The 20,293-nt window shown below is 30.0% G+C and overlaps 1 protein-coding gene and 2 long non-coding RNA genes across 3 annotated transcripts; all 3 read right to left on the bottom strand.

Annotated features, from left to right (window-relative positions):
* Positions 1-6,861: 6,861 nt before the first annotated feature.
* On the bottom strand, positions 6,862-14,532 carry LOC21403239 (stromal processing peptidase, chloroplastic). Its single transcript, XM_024168822.1, is given in 16 exon segments — positions 6,862-7,093; positions 7,267-7,368; positions 7,612-7,692; positions 8,417-8,534; positions 8,761-8,960; positions 9,044-9,196; positions 9,282-9,506; positions 11,397-11,534; positions 11,647-11,796; positions 11,900-12,073; positions 12,211-12,534; positions 13,150-13,284; positions 13,465-13,566; positions 13,926-14,123; positions 14,212-14,403; positions 14,497-14,532. Coding segments are annotated over 16 exon segments (2,457 nt in total). The 3' UTR covers positions 6,862-6,964.
* A 15-nt stretch (positions 14,533-14,547) lies between these two features.
* On the bottom strand, positions 14,548-14,986 carry LOC112092506. The gene is made up of 3 exons (XR_002902620.1): positions 14,952-14,986; positions 14,740-14,781; positions 14,548-14,604 (listed from the first exon to the last, which is right to left on the bottom strand). It is a non-coding gene; the product is annotated as an uncharacterized LOC112092506 (long non-coding RNA).
* Positions 14,987-16,159: 1,173 nt separating this feature from the next.
* On the bottom strand, positions 16,160-17,945 carry LOC112092505. Its single transcript, XR_002902619.1, has 3 exons — positions 17,839-17,945; positions 16,700-16,736; positions 16,160-16,241 (listed from the first exon to the last, which is right to left on the bottom strand). It is a non-coding gene; the product is annotated as an uncharacterized LOC112092505 (long non-coding RNA).
* Between the last annotated feature and the right edge of the window lie 2,348 nt (positions 17,946-20,293).

Genomic DNA, 20,293 nt, shown 5'->3' with positions numbered 1-20,293 from the left:
TTACGGAATTCTAAAATTAAATACTCGAAAAATAATTAATTGAGAATTAATTATTATTTAAATAATGTGATTATTTAAATTTGAATTTGAACACATCTAGATTTATCCATTTAAACTTATTTGATAAGTTGTTCAATTTAGAATTCAAATTAATTTAAGTTTGACTTAAATTAAAATTTGAATTTAAATTAAAATTGGACTATTGGATAAAGGATAAAATCTCTTCCTTCCCTATTTGTTGTTGGCGCCACACACAGGGCAAAACCCTAATGATGTGGCCGGCCACCTAAAGGATAAAAGGAAGGGATTTTTTGTTCCAAATTCAAATTGGAGATAGGGATTTGATTCTGTTTTGAAGTTTGACTTCTACTATTTAAATATGAGAATGATAGAAAATTGTGGACACAATTTTTGAAACAATTTTTCTGCCCTAATTGGATTGGTGGCTGAAATTCTCAAAGGAAAAAAGAGAGCAAAATTTTTTCTCCAAAAATAAATTCCACATCGTGCATGCGTTGGTGTTTGTAGAAATTTGAGTGTTTCAGAAACCTGTTTTGTCTCACGTGTGCCCACACACACGTCTACGTGAAATCAAGGAATTGACGTGGAAAACTTTGGTTTTCTAAACACAAAGCTTGGAGCAAGAACTGTTCGTGGACAAAGAACTCAAGTTATCATCCGAGTCGGCTTCCAGGTATTTTTCCGGATTGAGTTCTTGATATATAAATTAATGCGATTAATTTATTCGTGCATAAATTAATATAATCTATAGAATATCTCAAAAGTTTTATGAAAATTTTTGTTATACACGATCCTCTCCCCGCCACGTTTCCGCAGCCGAATTCGAATCGGCAACCAACAGTTACAACTTAAACTCAAGTTATAACTCAAACTCAACTCAAAATCATCACTCAAATCACTCTAACTCAAAGATGCGAAAGAACAACCCCTCTATTATTTGATTAATAAAATAGTTTATTCATTAATTATGTGCATGTATTATTGAATCCTTTATGAATATCATTAACAATTCTGTGATTATTTATGTAACCTTAAATATTGTATATAAGTGTTATATACGAGAGAATAATATTTAAGGATAATAATCAAAACGATGTTCGTAATGAATTTTATTAAAGTTTTAGAATCTTTAATTAAAACATTACTAATACATATCATTTCCATTAAGAATGGAATGATGTTATCCGCATCACTAATATAAAGAGATATTGAATGATTATATTATGCATAATTAGATTATGTAGAACTGGGACACAGACAAAATTTAATTTTTTGATCATTTCCATTAAGTATAGAAAATCAAATTTGAGTCTACCGATGGTCATATATAAAATGATCTTAATCTTGAGTTATTAGCAGACTCCTATTTGTGGATTCAGGTTCTTTGACTTACTCAGTACGGATTTCTAGATCCTAAATCCTATTCCTTGTATCTTAGAAACATGATGAAATGGGTAGCCGAGAATGCTAATATACAAGATGGAAACAATTTCTTTTTCTTTGAAGGAGATAAATAATTCATTTGAGGGTTGATTCAGTCCTTGAATAAGTAACGAGCTCATATTTATGAACGTGTTTTATGAATATAGTATTCATTAGAGAATCAATGGTACTCAAAGATAAAGATGTAATTAGAGAGGTTAATAGATTTTACCTAGCTCTAATTATGAATTATTTCTGAAGGATTGATCTATATATAGTGACTATATCAAATGGACGCTTCATGTTCTTAGTAGTAAATTATGTCTATAATTTTGAGAGTGCAATTCTAAGTTTTTCAATGGATTAACTTTTAGAATTAATAGAATTAATTAATTAATTAAAGAGTTTAATTAATTATTAATTTTATTAGAGCTCAAAATTATTGGTCCATAAGTTCTCCTATCATCCTTGTATTATTTGCAAGACAAGATGAATTATAAAGATTTTATTTCACTAGCGAAAAATTAATTGAGAATTAATTATATATTAAATAATGTGATTATTTAATTATTTTGTCACACATTGTGGTGGGACCACAAAGGACGTGTGACACCGGGAAAAATCTCACCAGGATTGTAGTTACTTCTTCTCTAAGTAATCCAGTTTACTTGTTCGACACGTTTTCTAATTAAATTCAATAAGAAAAGTAAGATGTTACTTTATTTGGAGTTGAATTTAAGCCAAAACTGAAAACTGGATTAGGAAAGAATTTTCTCCTTCCTTCGTTAGAGTTGGCCGGCCACACTAATAGTAAAAAGGAAGGAATTTTGTTTCTAAAAGAAAAAGAGAAACTATATTTTTAATGAGATTAAAAATATAGTAATAACCGATTTCTTATTTTCTTTATCTACAAGCAAAGGCTTCTCCTAATTGTCTATAAATAGGAGACAATAGAGATTGGAGAAGGTTGATTGATTTTCTCCTATTTTTGAATGCTTGGCCGAATTCCTTAAGAGAGAAAAAGAGAAGAAAAGTTCTTCTAATTTTCTCATTTCTTTCACATACATATGCTGATAATGAAATAATACAGCTGTAATGGATTATTGGGCAACATTCATCGACAATAACTAACATGACTAGACTTTTCAGAATGGGGTTAGGGATTTATTGATAGGGACGTCGGCAATACATTAATAAAATAATAATAATAATAAAAAATAAAGGGCATTAATTTGCATTTACCAACCACTCAGTGTCACAGACTTTTCAGGCTAACTAATTTGCATTGACCCACTACTTAAGTCACGGGTTAATTGCAATTCTGAATAAAAAATTGCTTCAAAAAAAATTCATTTTCACCGGATTTTTTTTTCTTTCTTCGATGGATTTTGAGAATCTCTTCTGTGAGAGGGAGTAGTGACGAAAATGAAAGCTGTGCATAACGAAATACACCATAACAAGATGGACAACAGAGTGCGTTACCTTGAGAGAAGAAAGATAGAAAGGGACAGTATCTATAAGAAAAAGAGAAAGGATCTCATTTTTTTTCTTTCTCTCCGGCTCAGTTGTTTTCTTTTAAAATACCTCACTCTTTTTTTTCCTTCCTTTTTGACCATTTTGGACAAATATAGTTGCAGAAAAATCAACAAGTGAGGAGGAAGAAGAAAAAATACATGTGATTTTATTACTCGTCCAACCCAATAATCCATTATAGTTGTATTGTATTTTCATGGCAAATTGTGTAAGTTTAAGCATTCATTGTAAATAATTAATATGACTGGACTTTTCAGAGGGGGGTTGGGGATCTATTGATAGGGACGTCAATAATACATTGACAAAAAAAAATAAAAATAAATAAAGAGCATTAATTGCATTTAATAATAATAATAAATCAGATAATAAATAATAATAAGGATTTGACTAGACAAATCATTTCTAATCAATTAGATAGTTCTTCACGCTGTTTATTTATTTATTTTATTAGAACCATTATCTCAACTACGCCACTTTCTCTTTTTTTTTTTGAGATAAAAAATTTGTACCTCAAATTTGTTAATTCGAGTTAAGAAAGTGAATTTGAGTTGTAAAAAATTTGAGTTTAGTTTAGACTTTGAGTTAAGCGTTTAGAAAGAGATTGATTTGACATTTAAAACTTGAGTTTTATGTTCACTTGTACTAAAGCCAAACTCTAATTACAAAGAAGTGTCCTTTTTTGCATAGGCAATCCGCACTGTAGAACCAAACTTGAGTAATGAGAAAACAAAGGACAGGTGAAACTCACCAACTCGAGTTATTACTCGAGTTTGAAATTTGAGTTGCGTTTAGTGAACGCATAATTTGGCCCAATTTCACACTCGAGTTGGACTTACTCGTGTGTGATCTACGAAGTGAACGGTGTTTAAGTGTCTTCGACACAACAATAAGTACAAAACATATTCCCAAAACTAATAGTAAACAAAAGAGAGAATGTTTCGTTCATAAATGTTAATTATTTTCATTGATTAAGGTACTTTACCAACACCTCATAATATAGATTTAGAATGACTATGGTATCGAGGGCTTTATGCGTTAGCATTTTCTTTAAAAACCGTCAGATTTAAACTCAATGGTTTAAAATTGAATTTCTATATAAATAACAACAAATCCAACCACATTAAATAATTAAGTGTCATCGTGACTTTTTATTTTTTCTCATTAATTGAATGACAATTATTTATTTTTAAGTAGAGTGATATAATTAAATAATATTATTTGCTATCTAGAGTGACATTTCTGGTTTTTCCCTTGAAACTACACAATATAGTGTATGTTGCACGGATTTATTACTAGTAATTGCAAGCTACCTTGCTATCCCAATGCATGAATATATAGAATCTTCACTAATTTTTAAATGATCATATGCCAAGTATATATCCTCCATAGTGACAGCTTTGTACAAGGATGCAAGATCTCCAAGGCATGATATGTCCTGAACAAAAATACAAGGTCATATTGTTAATAAATATAAAGCAGCATTTAAAATACTTATAAAACATTAAATTGGTACCCTTCTTAATTCTCATGTCTACAAATGATCACTTCTAACTATCGGAGGATGAGATTTTATAAATCATAAATCACTTACCTAAAGATAAGATCACAGTGAATAGTCATAAATCTCAAGTTCGTGATTTCAAGATTAAGATGAAACACTTATCTTATCACAACGTTATAATATCACCACTGAAGTGGTCCATACGAGTTTCGGGACCTGTCTCTAAAGATATGATCTTCATATCCCAATTTCTAGGCTATCATGTATTTTATCATTTCTTAAAATATCTCATTTTAAGAAAGTATTACTTTGAACGCTTCTTTGAATCTCAATGATAACAAAACGTTTTATCTTTAAAATGTTTTCAAAGACCAAAGATAGTTAAAATAAGGCCAATAAGAATATAGATAAAAATATCCTACCTCTCAAATATTTTAATCTACAAATAACTTCACATTGTCCAATCGTCTATTCTTAAAACTCCACGTCCAATCGTGTTATACTAAATCGTCTTCTTTTAATTTACTAAACTCTTTCTCTCTCAAGTTGCCATTTGGCAAGCCCTCTTTCTCCCACTTTATTCCTTTTTTTTTTCAATCTTACTTTTTCCGTATCTTCATTCTCTTTTATTTTTTTAAATGTTTTGTTTTCTCTTTTTTGTGATTTTTTTTAACATTTTAACTTTTTACGTATGTGTTTTTTTAAAATATATTTTTTACTTTAACTCCTATGAAGCAAATTTCTAACGCGAGTTATTATTTAATTTTTTATCAATGTTAAAATAATGTTTTTCAAATTTATTCATACTTAATTGTTTTCCGTATAATTCTTATCATATCAAAAGTTATCTATATGCGTAATTTTTTTTATACTAAATCGTCTTCTTCTAATTTAGAGTTATAAAAATTTCTTTTATCACTAACTATTTAAAATAAAAAATGAGGATTTTTTCAAATAAAATTTTAGAAACTTATTTTTAAAATGAATTCAAAAATTCTTAATTGATTGTATAAATAAATTTCTTATTATTCGATAAATAATAAACTCTTCAAGTGTCTTCAACATGATAATGCGTGCAAAACACATTCCCAAAACTAGTAGTAAACAAAAGAGAGAGTGCTTTGTTCATAAATATTAATTATTTTCTTTGATTAAGGTACTTTACAACACCTCATAATATATAATTGGAATGATTGTGGAAACGCGAGCTCTATGCGTTAGCATTTTTTTTTTTAAATTGTCAGATTTAAACTCAATTGTTGAAAATTGAGTTTCTATGTAAATAACAATAAATCCAACCACATTGAATAATAACCTTTAATATTCTAATTAATAATTAAAAGAAAAAAACTCCGGCCACCATCGTCTGTTGTCATCAACAACCACCATTCACTCAGAGGGGGTCGCCCTCTCTCTCTGGCGAATCGAGAGTCCATCACAGCCACGCTCTATGGTCTCTCTCACGCGCGTGAGATCTTTTTCCCCTTCAACACGAATTGCTCGTTTAGAATTGTGGCAAAGGATGTGACTCTCAATGAACTCGATTTGACTAGGATTTCGTGAACTTCTCTATCATCTTGATTTTGTCATTGGGCTTCCTAACAAAAAACGACAGAACAACTCATGGATGGATCGCGATAGCAAACAACCCCATGACAATCGCATTTATAAGATTTGAATCTTTACAAATCTTGGGTGACTGATGGAGCAGATGAGATTTGGTCTCCTCTTTTTTCCTCTCCCTCTCTACCTTTTGATTTTTCTCATTTTTTTATTTTAAAATTTTAGGTTTCAATAAATTTGATAGACTGCAATCAAAAGCGCATTTTTATTTCTGTGAGACAATATCATCATAGGCGTTCAGTTCTTACCCAACGGATGTTGGGTAAAATATGCACACTAAGGAAAAACCAATTTACTAAAAATTCAATAAAGAAAGACTCGAAATTGAAAAAAAAAAAGTATTGGAATCTGGGAAGAATAGGATACGATTGTAAGACTAACAATATTGAAATAGGTTAATAAAACTAAAAAAGAAAGTACAATATTTAAATATACCATTTACCAAATAAGAAAATGCAGCTTAATTCTGATATTGCTACTTTTATACGACCAATCCTTTTTTTTCTTATCTTTTGATGAAGCTACGTAATTAGAAAGTTAATGAAATAGAATAGTACAACACTATAATCTTAGGGCAACATCAATCAAATTAGGAAAACATACCAGTTTAAAGCTTTAAAGAGAATAATAAAACACACAAATTATATCATTTACTATGATTTAAAAAAAACAAAAAAGTTATGTTATTTATCTCACTTTAAATAATTAAGTGCCATTTATTAATTGAATAACAATTGTTTATTAATTAATGGAGTGATATAATTAAATAATATTACTTGCTATCTAGAGTGACATTTCTGGTTTTTCCCTTGAAACTACACAATATAGTGTACGTTGCACGGATTTATGACTAGTAATTGCAAGCTACCTTGCTATCCCAATGCATGAATATATAGAATCTTCACTAATTTTTAAATGATCATATGCTAAGTATATATCCTCCATAGTGACAGCTTTGTACAAGGATGCAAGATCTCCAAGGCATGATATGTCCTGAACAAAAATACAAGGTCATATTTTTAATAAATATAAAGCAGCATTTAAAATACTTATAAAATGTTAAATTGGTGCTCTTCTTAATTCTCATGTCTACAAACGACCACTTCTAACTATAGGAGGATGAGATTTTATAAATGTGCAATATACATATATTATTAAAATATTACCTTCCTTGAAACATAAGAAGCTTGCAAAAGGCATAACAATTTAAGCCAATAAGAATTTGACATCATTTCTTCTTCGTGTCTCTTTAGCATACATTCTCGTACCTATAATTGCAAAACCTTGAAGGATATTATCGGTTTTAATTTTACCTTTGGACAAGCAAACATTTTAAAGCGGTTTGTTCAAAAACTAACTGTTATGTTTTGTAACTAGAGCAATTACATTAGCGAGACGGGAAAAAATACTGTTGGATCCTTCTTTATGAGTATATAATGTGTATACTGTATTTAGATGGATTGTATAACTAAACGAAAATGTTAATAGTTTACATTGAAAGAGTAGCTAACCTCCTCCAAATCGTCTGAAGAAAATCTCACACTACGAAAATCTTTAACAACTTTCTTGCACGCATCAACAGTTTTATGAACCTGGATATGTTCTTTCGTAAGCAATGATAAAAATATTGATATCTTATGAAAATACCGATTACTTAAATTTAAGAACATATCGATATCTGTAAAAATTGATATAAAATACTTAAATTCATACCAAGACACTTTATTTTAATGAGATCTAATATACTCAAAAATAGCTAATAATATATAAATTAGATGAAACTTTCAATCAAAATACTAACGGTATTAAAGTATGAAAGGTAAAATGTGATCATAATACCATAAATGATAAGCGCACATCTACAAATAAGAAGCATCGAAAAGATTCTAAGGTATTTAAAAAACATTCTTGATTTAAACAATATTGATACCAAGACATAGAGTTCGAAGGAAAAAAATCTAGATAGCAATATAAAAAATCTCGAGAGCAATATTGATACAAACCTTCTTGATTTAAACAATATAACGTAAAATATAAAAGTAGTTAATGTTTCCCGGAAATTTTACTAATATTTTAACAATATTAGATCATTTAACAATACACCTTTATGGAAATATCCATTTCGCGAAATAGATCGATATATACAGATATTAGAAATTTCAGGATATTGTATAGAAACATTTAAAATGGTACTTAAGAAATATATAAATTTTTAAAAATAACAAAATAACTGTCAATTTTGCAATCTTGTTCGTGAGAAACTAAAATAACAGTTTTTTTAGGTAAAGGTGAAAATAAAAGAGAAAAAAATCTTACCTTAGAAGGAGTTGATGATATGGATATCACATACCATCCAAGATTTAGCTTATGACACAAGTGTACATCCAATTTTGCTTGATATGCCAAATAAGAACCATTAACAGCTTCAACGAGCCTGTATGAAATATTCATGCAAATTAACACATCATTGTAATTATTTTAACGCAAACTTAAATGCAAAATAAAACCATCATTAAACTATGATTAGTTGACAAGATCAGGAATATCTTGTTGTTAATTCAATGATAGAAATACTTTTACAACTTAAATTTAGATAACTCTCAACAACATATTTTTATTTCGATTTTAATTAAATGAAAATATTGCAGAGTAGAATTTACCGTGTGTCTATAAGTTCGGTCAGGAACTCCATTGTGATGAGAAAGAAAAACGGATGTCTATGAAGATTACTTATCCAATTTTCCCCGACAATTAACTTCGACTCAAGATAGTGTTTTCCATCAATGTTGAATCCCCATATATTTGGTGCAAGGCCCGCGACACATGCATATGTTCTCTCTTCAGTATCCTTTAAAAAAACCTGATAAAAAAAAACCCTCATAAAAGATTCAACAACTAATTTTTACACTACAAATAATCTAAATGGTTATGTGAGGTTCGTACTCGTGATTGTAAATGGGATGGAGAAGCACTACACATAATTGGTTCATACTGATGAGGTCCATTCTTGAAATTTTCTGTAGCTTTAATTGTACCCAAATAGTTAATGATACAAGATTCTATATCTTCTTCAGAGAAGTCACCCACTATACTTACCTAAAAGAAACATTTGAAATAAATAATTAGAAATGTTTAATTTATTTCTAAGATTAATTTAAATAATAAAAAATTACATACTTACCTCGATATTATTTCCTATAAATTTGTTCAACGATGCATCCTTGACAGATTGCAACGTTAAATTTTTTAATGATTTTTGTGTTGGCTCGATAAACCGTTCATCTTCCAACATTGCCAACATGAGTTTGCGAGCTGTAGATTGCTCTAAACTCTTCAAATTGGATTGAAAGTTTGACAAGAGCAATTGTCTTGCTCTATCAAATGCATCTTCTAACCAAATACTTTGCTACATGATCAAAAACAAAGCAAACAACATTACTTAAGAATAATGGTAAAATACATGTAGTACCAAGATTGAAAAATCGACGTCTTCACAAATATTTCCAATGTAAATTTTCTTATTTCAGATATGCCGATATGAAAAACTGAAAAAGGAATGTATCTTTTTCAAAGATGAAAATATTAATATTTATGAAAATTACGGTACTTAAATTTTAGAGATATATCAACGAATATATCAATATTGATGTAAAATATGGATATTCATAGTAATTCCGCAATATGTTTTGTTATGATAATATCTTTTAATTGTACGAATGCAATATAGTTTTAAAAAGACTGAGACTTCTTATATAATTTAGAAATTAATATTTGTTAATTTAAGATTAAAGTTGAGTTTTTTTCTTTTATCATATAATATATAAAAAAATCGCAAATTCAGTTTAACAAAATCAAGTATTTTAAGCGCTTACACATTAGTGAGTTTAAAAGACGGCTACTTAGTTAGGGTCGTCACATTATACCCATCCTAAGAACCCGCATAAGTTGTCCTGTTAACTGATCTAAAAATTACTGTCGGTATAAGTTTAATAAGTTTAAGAAGGGTTTTAAGTCATCATTATGTGAATTTTCTCTCTCTTCTCACTAAGTATGACCGGCCACACTAAGCATTTTTTTAATCAAATTCTAGTCCATAGAGCATGATTAAAAAGGCCTTAATTAGTGATAAGTTAGCTTAGTCATTTGTCTATATATACCACCACTTAGAATTAAACTCACTTTGACCGTTTCTTTTTTTTTTTCACTCTCTCTCTTTTTTCCCCTTGTTTGGCCAAACCCCTGATGTTCTCTCTCTCAAAACATTTCCACTTCTCTCACACAAGGGAGACTTCAAACCACAATCTAAAAGAAGGAGAAGGAATTTGTGTGGGAATTACCTTGCACTTTCAAGGGTATAGAACAAAATTTTTCTCCTTTGATTTTCTTTGTTCAAAGTTTCAACTTTTCCTTAAAAGTTTAAGGGTCCGTTTAGTTCGTTAATTTGAGCTTTTAATTCGAGTTAAGATGTGACTTTATGTGAGAACTTTTTACTGTAGTAAAAAAGTTAGATGTGACTGTGTCTGAGAGCTTTTTACTTAAAATGAACGGGGCCTAAATCTTTGTAGAAATTTCTCACTTTGGTGATCAAAACCATTCCTCTCCTAAGATTTGTGGTAAGATTCTTTAAAACTTATCTTGATCATTTCAACTATAAGAACAAAGTTTAGTTTGGTTACAAAGTTTGTGTTTCTATTTTTTATGTATGTTAAAAAGTTAAATCTTCACATGAAAGAAGTTTTAATGTTAAATCTATGTTTTTGAATTTGTATTTTATGGTCTAAGGTTGTTTTGTGTGTTTAAAACAAGATTTAAGCTTTGCATGTTAATTTTAAGAGGTTAAAGACGCAAAAAAATTAAGTTGACAAGTTTTTGTTTCAGTTTAAAAATTTCAGTCTACATTATAGGATATAATACATAATATATCTAATTTCAAAATTGGTTATAATTAAACAGAGCGGATAAACAAGAAAAAGGGTTGGGGACCTCTAAATCCGTCCCCGTCCCGCGATTGGTGACGAGTTAAAATTTCTAACCCGTTTACAATGTGGATTTAATTAAAGTGGATTTTTTTCCACCCTTTTTAATGCGAATCCCCACATATAAATGGGTTAACAGGTAAAATTGCCAAATCTTTTTCTCTGATATCGATATTTCTATAAAATTTCTATAGTGATATTTCTATAAATATCGACATATTTAACCTTAGTTAGCACTGCGATTCACTATACATACAAACTGCACAACAAATTTTTTTAAGGAAAAAAATGTGATCATGGATTACATATATTAGGATTACCTCGAGCAACATATGAAGCAATTGGAAAGCTGCTTGCATCCCATTATCTCTTGATGTAAAGCTCACCTCCACAGTGATAAATTCCTCGGTGCACTCCAACGAATAATCAATCATATTTTTCAAACAAAAAAGTTTTACCTAGACAAAATATTTTGCTTAAATCTTGTGCAAATTACCAAACCCTCAACAAATCTTAAATTTTGAAATATGTAAATATCGTGTGTATTACGCAACTACATTATATAATTACCTGCTCATTGGAAAAGTTGCCAACACAACCTCCCTCACAAAGAGTTTGGACACCCAACGCAATAGCTCCTTTTAAATCTGAACTTTCATGTGCTCTTCCAGCACCTATTATAACTCGTATTACACTTTCATGGCCTTCATTTTTTGACATCTGATTACACATAATTAACATATAATATTCAATCTTGAGATATATGTAATTAAGGGTAAATGAGCGCAAACATACATATATATATACAGTTGGTTTACATTACCTTATAAATGATAGATATTCCATTTGAAAGACGACGATGAATGATATTGGTTCTCTTATCATGAAGTTTCTTCACATCTTGGTTTGAATTTGTTAGGGGAACGAAAGACGGTTGGCGCTCTAACCATAATTCTTGTAACTGTGATTGAGATATCAACTCTGTTGGCGTCTCAATCTACAAGTACGGATCATCTACCAATAATTATATCTATATATGTAGTGAGGGAGTAAATAAATATAATATTTAATAGGAAAACTAAATATTCTTGATATCTTTCTCGACAATATTTTAAGAAAAGAAAGGACCACCACCTGAGGTTCAGCATAAATGATGTCGTCCAATCCTTGTTTCATAGCAAATTCAATTTCACTAGGATTTACGGTGACCCTACATATTTATTAGCTAATTACCTCGTCAAGCGTAATTGTTGTAGCAACAGCTGCTAAAACTTTATGTGCTTCCCTTACCTCCATTGTAGCACGGCCAAGTGCATCATTACGCATGATTAACTTAATGATATCAGAAGATGAATCGTCATCAAGCACGGCTATAAAATTTGCACTATCATTCAAAATTACATCCTTATGAAGAGTAAACTCATCATAACTAATCCCCAACTCTTTTAGCCTCTGAACCTGTATGCAATTTGAAAATGGATAAATTTAATAAATACTTCTCCAACTCTGCTAAATCTTTCACTTTCCCCTTCAAACTTCGAGACGTTAGGATAGTTAGTCCTTTCCGTCCATTGGCATTAATTTTAAGTTGATGCGGCTGCTAATTTACCTTGTTACAATCAATGTGTAAGAGAAAAGATGGTTCTGTTTATTTCGTTTAGCATTACAAACAAATATTTACCCATTTTCTTTTGCCATATAAATAAAAATATAGTTTGCTATGAAAAAGAACATATAGGAAATACAATTGAGCGAGCCATCGGCGTTTTCAAAAAGCGATTTTGAATATTAGTAATCATGAAGTAGAAATTGCAGAGTCTGCTCATTTTGACTTGTTAATTGTTAATTGTTGTTCCTGATCACCATGAGAACGCGAATAATGAAAGAAAGTGACTGAGGAGAGAATGGTGAGATGAAAAATGGAGAAAGAGTGATACCAGAAATAGTATCAATTTCATAATTTTCCAAACAAAAAAAGTTGAGTGGTCAAAGGAGTTTATATTTGTATCTAAGTACATGACGTATGCTACAAAGAGTAAGTAATTTTGCTTTTGAGAAATTAAGGGTACAAACCTCGTGGAAAGCTACTTTTATTGCAGTTTTCCAATCCTTAGGCTCGCTTGTGGTACCAAGAAGAGTACGGGCACATCCAGTACAATACTTATCAAAATGGCTTAATTCAATTAATGTTGCGGATGAATTTGAACTCTGAAACATTTTAAATAGATATTACTTCATAAAATATAGCTTTAAGGAAAATAAACCTGTTACATACATATTGGGAGGTAAGACAAGAAAAACCTCGACATTCACATCAAAATCTAGGATTTAGTTTCCTTGGAACACACAAAAAAAAAATGATCAAACTAAAAATTAAAGGGCACACACCTTATATTTTGCATTAATCCGGAATTGTAAAGCAGAAAGATATATTTGCTTCATTACGAAATTTCGTAGGTCGCCATATGTTTGAAACTTGTTCACTGGAACCTACAATAGTTTCTCAAAAAGTTACATTAAAAGATGGAAGCCAAAAAAACAAAAACAAAAACAAAAAACAACACAAACAAATTTGAAAAAGCACGAACAAGTAAAGAAAAGAATCGTCACTTCTTTATGTTTTTTGTAATTTCATGACAAATTATAGCTCATAATGTTTTCACCAAATCAACTTACAAAGTACTTTATATTTTTTTTTTCTTTAAAAAAAAAAAAGCATGCCTTACAGCTGAATGATTATTTCTTAGATAGTCGTGTGAATAATTAAATCAACCATTCGCCTTCTTTTGAAACTTCCACATAAATTCAACCAGAGATGCCTAAAGCCCCTATAATACTATTTCAATAACCTTAGAGAAGATATAAAAGGAAAAATTGTGGATAAGGTTGTGTTGAAAAATTTGCAGAGGTTTTCGATCATCTGTGTTGCTTCGCGCGAGTGACCAATTATGGAGTGTTAGAGGCCGAATAGGATGACCATGCCCTTTATTTTTAAATATTTCAACTGATCTCTTGTTCTGAAATCTTTTAGATTTTCCAAAGGCTTCCTACAATAAGAAGGTAATGTTAGTTTAGCGAGCATCTTAAAACAAAAAAGTGACAAATTTTACTATGAGACTTGTATATCAATCTTACTTGTATTGCAACAATTGTTTTAGAAACATCGTTGATATCCCCGACAATATATAAGGTTGCATTACCAAGAAAGTACCAACGCTTATAAAATTTCTTTATTTGAGCAACACTCCAATTCTTAATTTGTTCCTCCAGTCCCAAAACATTATACCTTTTATTCAGCTTGTTCTCCGAATGCAGAAGTTGACACAACTGACAAATTGTAAAGTCTATCATGAATAAAAATGAAAATAAACAAATTAAAACACAAAAAAAAAAAATATCAATTGATATTGTGCCCCACACCTTGCCTTCAATACGAAAATCTATTGTATTCCACATCTGTAATTCTGAAAGCACAACATTTCGTTCCTTTTCAAGATAAGAAGCTCGTATCTTTGGCTTGAAAGCTTGCTGTATCAAGAATAAATTAATGTAATATTCTACTTTTGCATCTTTATCATAAAAAAGACAATTAATTGACTAACGTACATACCAAAAGAATAGTAAGCATCAAGAACATTATAACTTCCACAATGAGGCACATACCTCATTTAAAGCATCTAGTACGTGGGGAAGAAGACCAATATGCTAAAATAAACACAAAATTAGGTCCAAAATAAAAAGTATTAGAGTGCAACACGATTTATTAATATATAAATTGTATAAATTGAGAGTTCTTCATCGTATCAACTCAAAATTCCAAGCTAATAAAATCTAACAATAATAGAGTGAAAAGTTGAGATCAATAACTAAACAACCTCAAATGTGACTTGTGACTTGATGTGATAAACTGTCCCATAGAAGTAAGTGTATGCTCCATACGTAGCTCCTACATAAAAAAGTTCAGAAAATTTTTCACTCTCAATTACATGTTCAGTCATATGTGCAATGCCTTGTTCATCTTCCTCTTCATGCATGGATCCCACATGAACTTCCAGGTGTGCTTCAAACCTACAATTAATATAAAAGAAATATTGTAATATATCTCATTCTATATACAAGTCCATGCAAAAATAATACATATAAATAAAGTTGTTGAAATATAAAAAGATATTATTGGTGCACAACTTTTGGGATGGACTCGTAAACTAACATGTTTTAGGTCATGAGTTCAAATCCTTATAATTGCATTGCTTAGTTGTCATCACGAGTTGGATCTTTATGTGTCGGGCTTATTATATACTATTCACATGTTAGACTTTCTAATTAATATACCCATACAATTATCCATTATCTAGCCGACACGTGAATTGAAATATAAAACTAATGTCTGCCCACCTCCTAATACGTTAAACTTTTTGAATAGATTGGTAAATTAAGAAAAGTTCCTTTTAAGAAAGCTAAGTGGGATTATATTACATTGTGCATCTCCAGCATTAAAATCAAATAAGAATCTAAGGGTTTCACAAAGGTTGGGAATAAGAACGGCTGCTCAAATCTTGGCCTTCTGGAAAGAATGTTCGGAGAATAATATTATCATCCTTAGTGGTGAAAGAATTAAAAGAGATTTTAGATTTCCCTGGAGAAGGAAAGACAATTTACCTGTTGGGAAGCCTTTTGTGTGGTAAAATACAATAACGCAACCCATTTTCTAACTGTCCACGGGTTAGATTTGGATGAGAAGGAAGCTCAGAGCTCAAGAAACCCTCCAAATTATCTTGCATCTTTATACAAATTTTTGGGCCAGCACGAGACTTCACCTTAAATTAAAGTAAAATGCAAACCAAAGAAAATCAAATTTTACATTTAATCAGGATCATGTTTCAAAAACAATAGTAAAATGCAAACCAAAGAAAATTAAATTTTACATTTAATCATGATCATATATATTATATTGAAAGAAAAACAAGATCATGTTTCAAAAACAATAAATCCGATTAACAATACATGCATCGCTAAATAAAGGGATATTCTATTATGGCTTAATAGTTACACTTACAAAAGAATTGTATGACCTCGGCTTGGATAAGTTAAGAAAAATAGAACGCATGTCATGGGAAACTCTTGGTATAAACGTTGTTTGGTTCCTTCCTTTATACAATCTAGATCTGCCATGTTAACCAACCACATATAAGAATTTTTCAGTCATAAAATTACAGAGAAAATTCGACTTGGAATTAAATATATGCACGCGAAAATCCCAAGCACGGTGCTTTTTAGGGCAAATTCTTTCTTAAGATCATGATTTAAAATACTAATGAAACTGTTTTTTTTTTTTTATAGGAAACGAAAATGTCATTAAACAAATGAAATCTTTATAAATGTTTATTGGACGGATGCGAGATCCATCCTAAAAGATACAAGAAACAAAGAAATAAGATTACAAAATCACAAAACCAAATCAAACTGCTTTAACAAATAAATAAAATTAATCGAGCGAAATTTCTATACCTGAATCCGGAAGTGGAGGAATAGGAGAAACGATGTAAATTAGGCAATAAATAGATCCATTTAAGACACTTGAGAGGGTCACTTAATTTTAAATCTCTTAGGACTATGGCCATACCAGCTTGTGAATTGGTTGTTCTATTTGAGCAACGATCCTGATAATTTGAATATGCATCAAGATATGAATAACATTGTATAAAATTTAGACAAGTAATTAAGAGCAATTGTTATTAAGGTAATGACACAAGAAAAGTTTATATATATATATATATATGCATAGATTTAGCTATATAACTAGTAGGATAACCAAAAATAAACAAAACAAACTTGAACAATTTACTCATTGCAGAGCATCTAATAGGTTTCAATTAAACATGAGAAAATTCATCTAATGGTGAGCATGTCATCTTCCACGGGCTTGATAAGACAATCCAACAACACATAGAGGGTGTTTGGTATAGGATAATCTTAAAGGTGGGAATGGGAATCTGAAAGATGTCCACGGGTTAATCTCAGAATTACCATGTTAAACAACAATGCATAGATTTTTGTTTTTTTTTTTAAATGATCAAGGGATAGTATTATCTGATTTCTATTCCTTGGCTTTCGTATTCGCATAAATTCTTGATTCCACATCAACTGTACCCGTATAATCTCTTGACGACAAGTGCTTGCAAAGTAGAGCAAAATACAAGAATCTCAAATTTCCTTTTATACTTCATATAGCATAATAGCACCAATAAATATAGATGAAATAAATCAAATCAGTCCTTGTTAGATTGGGGCGCTAGCATGATTTTTCTTGCCCACTTTAATTGTTCTGCTCTATTAATTTGGCCATTTCATCTTCTTTTTCTTTCCCTTCCCGCTTTTTGAAGTTAAATTTCCTTATAATTTATAGTTTAATTTAGAATTCATCACCTGATAATAGTAGACACAGCTAGAAAAATGACTAAAACATAAAATCAAATTCAAAACCAATGTTTACTTTAGAATTTCACCTTCTATATTATATAATATTTACTTTAGAAACAAATGGGGAAAAAAATTATAAAAGTTAAAAAGAAATTGACACACACAACAATCAAAAAACTCAACTCTGCATTGTATGCTTTTGTTTGTTTCTCGGCAATCAAACAAGCCGCAGCACCAAAAAAAAAAAACGCTCAAACAAAAAGAAAATGAAACAAAATCGAAAAAATGGAAAATCCACGAGGAAACAGAGTTATCAACAATTAAAATAGGAATAACGCTCACCAGAATCAGAGTTGACTAGAAGCAAGGAGACTCTCACTCAGAGACGCCGAGGAGACGAAATGCCGTAGGAGATCACTGGGCAAAGGTTGTGAGTTTGAGGCTGAGAGAGAAACTGAAAGCCGATAAGTGAAAGTGTGAAACTGAAAGAGATGAAAACGAAAGTTGAGTAGGGTTTTCCAATATGGAGTATCAGTTTCAGAAAAGAAAATAATAAAGGATGAAAATAACAAAGGACTAACAGAAAGAAACAGAGCGAGAATTAAAGACGTCCGTCGGAGCTTCAGAAAGAAAGAGAATAAGAGTAGGCAATATGGAAGTTGCCAAAAAAAAATTATAAAATAAAATAAAATTTTTCTGCAGTTTCTAAATTTTAAATTAAGGGACTGTTTTTGTATTAATTATAAATTATTGATTTAAAGACATTTATAAAAATTGTTAAAACAAAATTATAAAAGAAAATTATGATTCTTTTATAGTTTTTTAATTTTAAATTAGATGATTGATTTTGTATTAGTTGAAAGTTGTTGACTTTAAAGACATTGATAGAAGTTGTCAAAAAAACCCCAAAATCATATCTCTTCTATGAATTAAAATTTTCTTTTAATGGCTTACTATGAATCAAGTTATTTATCCCAAAAAAAAGTGCCAATTTTTTAAACCAATTTTGGATGAAAAATTAGTACAATTCGGTAATTTGACTTCATTTAAGTTGTTATTCACATTTTTCTTTTTAAAATTCTCCCACTTTTGGAGAGATTAAATATGATGAGACTCACCAATCATAATTTTCATTCAATTTTTTTTTCTTCCCAATTTCTTTTCTATCAAACAAACTAACTTATCAATTTTTATCATAAAATCCCTCTAATATTTTCTTTTATTCCACTTTTCATTCGTACCAAACACACTATTAAAGCTTCACGAGTTTTGAGCCGTCTTAAATTTTATAAGATATCTTTTAAAAAAATTTAAATATAAAGTGTTTGAATGAAATATGATAGATTGTGGAACTTACACGGAAAAAATTAATAATAATAAAAAAGTACATTAATTAATGAATATGACTCGACGAAGGTGATTTTCACGTGCCAAAGGAGAAGAAAAATAGAACGTAACTTGTTGACGTTAATGAAAAATTCGAAGTCTAATTTGATTGAAAAATTCGTATATGAGATTTGGTTAATAAATTGGATTGGCATAACATGCATTTCAGTAAATAGAACATAACATCATGCATCCACTATGAGGCACGTACCGCGACGAAGAAAGAGACAGATTGTGGGGCCCATGAAAAAAATAATAATAATAAAAAGTGCATTAATTAACCTCGACGAAGGTAATGTGAGAAAAAACGAAAGTGATTGACGTTAGTTTTGCAGATTGCAGTGTTGACAGTAGATTTTGCAGATTGCAGTGCATTAATCTTTCTCATGTATTTTTGTAGATTTTGCAGACACAAATTAGATACATTGAAAAACATTCTTCCTTTCGCTAACGTGTCTCTTAATCACTCTCCTACTTAGCTATGGCCCACTAGTATATTAATGGCAAGTGCATTGCGATGTAATTCTTAATGAGGCAGTATTCCTGTGATGCAATCAAAAGTGATCTCAAAAAGTGCATTAATTAACCTCGACGAAGGTGATCTCAAAAGAATCAAAAGTGAATTTATTTTTGCAGACTTAAAAAATAGAAAGTAACTTGATTTTAGAAATTCGAAAGGGACATTATTTTCTCACGTATTTTAGAAATTTGATAATTTTTTACATTATTTATTTATTTATTTTATTAAAATCATTATCTCATCTACAGTTTACCGTAATGCTCAAAAGGGGCAATTAATTTTCTTTTTTTTTTTCTATCTGACACTTAAAAATTAATTTTTTTAAAAGATTATGGGTATTAAATCAGTTATTTTTTAAAAATAAAAAGAAAAAAAAACCTCTCTTTTTTATTTTCTCTGCTTTTTGACCTTTTTGGCAAAACAGAGGTGTCGAGGAAGAAGAAATAAAAGAGAAAAATATCAGATTGTGGGATCCATCCAAAAATAATAATAATAATAAAACAATGCGTTAATTAATAAATATGACTCGACGTGATCTCGACGTGCATGGAAAGTAAAAAAAGTAAGTGGTCAAAGGAGTTTATATTTGTATCTAAGTACATGACGTATGCTACAAAGAGTAAGGGTCCGTTTAGTTCGTTGATTCGAGTTTTTAATTTAAATTGAGATGTGATTTTATGTGAGAGTTTTTTACTATAGTAAAAAAATTAAATGTGATTATTTATAAGAGCTTTTTACTGTAATAAAACTCAAATTTTAAACTCGAATTAGCGAAATGAACGGGGCCTAAATAATTTTGAGCTTGTTCGGTTGCCCAACATTATTAAAAAAAAGCCCATTCGAGTGAAATTTTTACTCAAATCTGTGTTCGACGCGTGCAAACTCAAACTG

The sequence above is a fragment of the Morus notabilis genome, unplaced genomic scaffold, assembly GCF_000414095.1.
Source record: "Morus notabilis unplaced genomic scaffold, ASM41409v2 Scaffold388, whole genome shotgun sequence".
NCBI classification, from domain to species: domain Eukaryota; kingdom Viridiplantae; phylum Streptophyta; class Magnoliopsida; order Rosales; family Moraceae; genus Morus; species Morus notabilis.
Note: the sequence above shows the minus strand (reverse complement) of the source record. Positions and strands in the feature narration are given on the sequence as shown.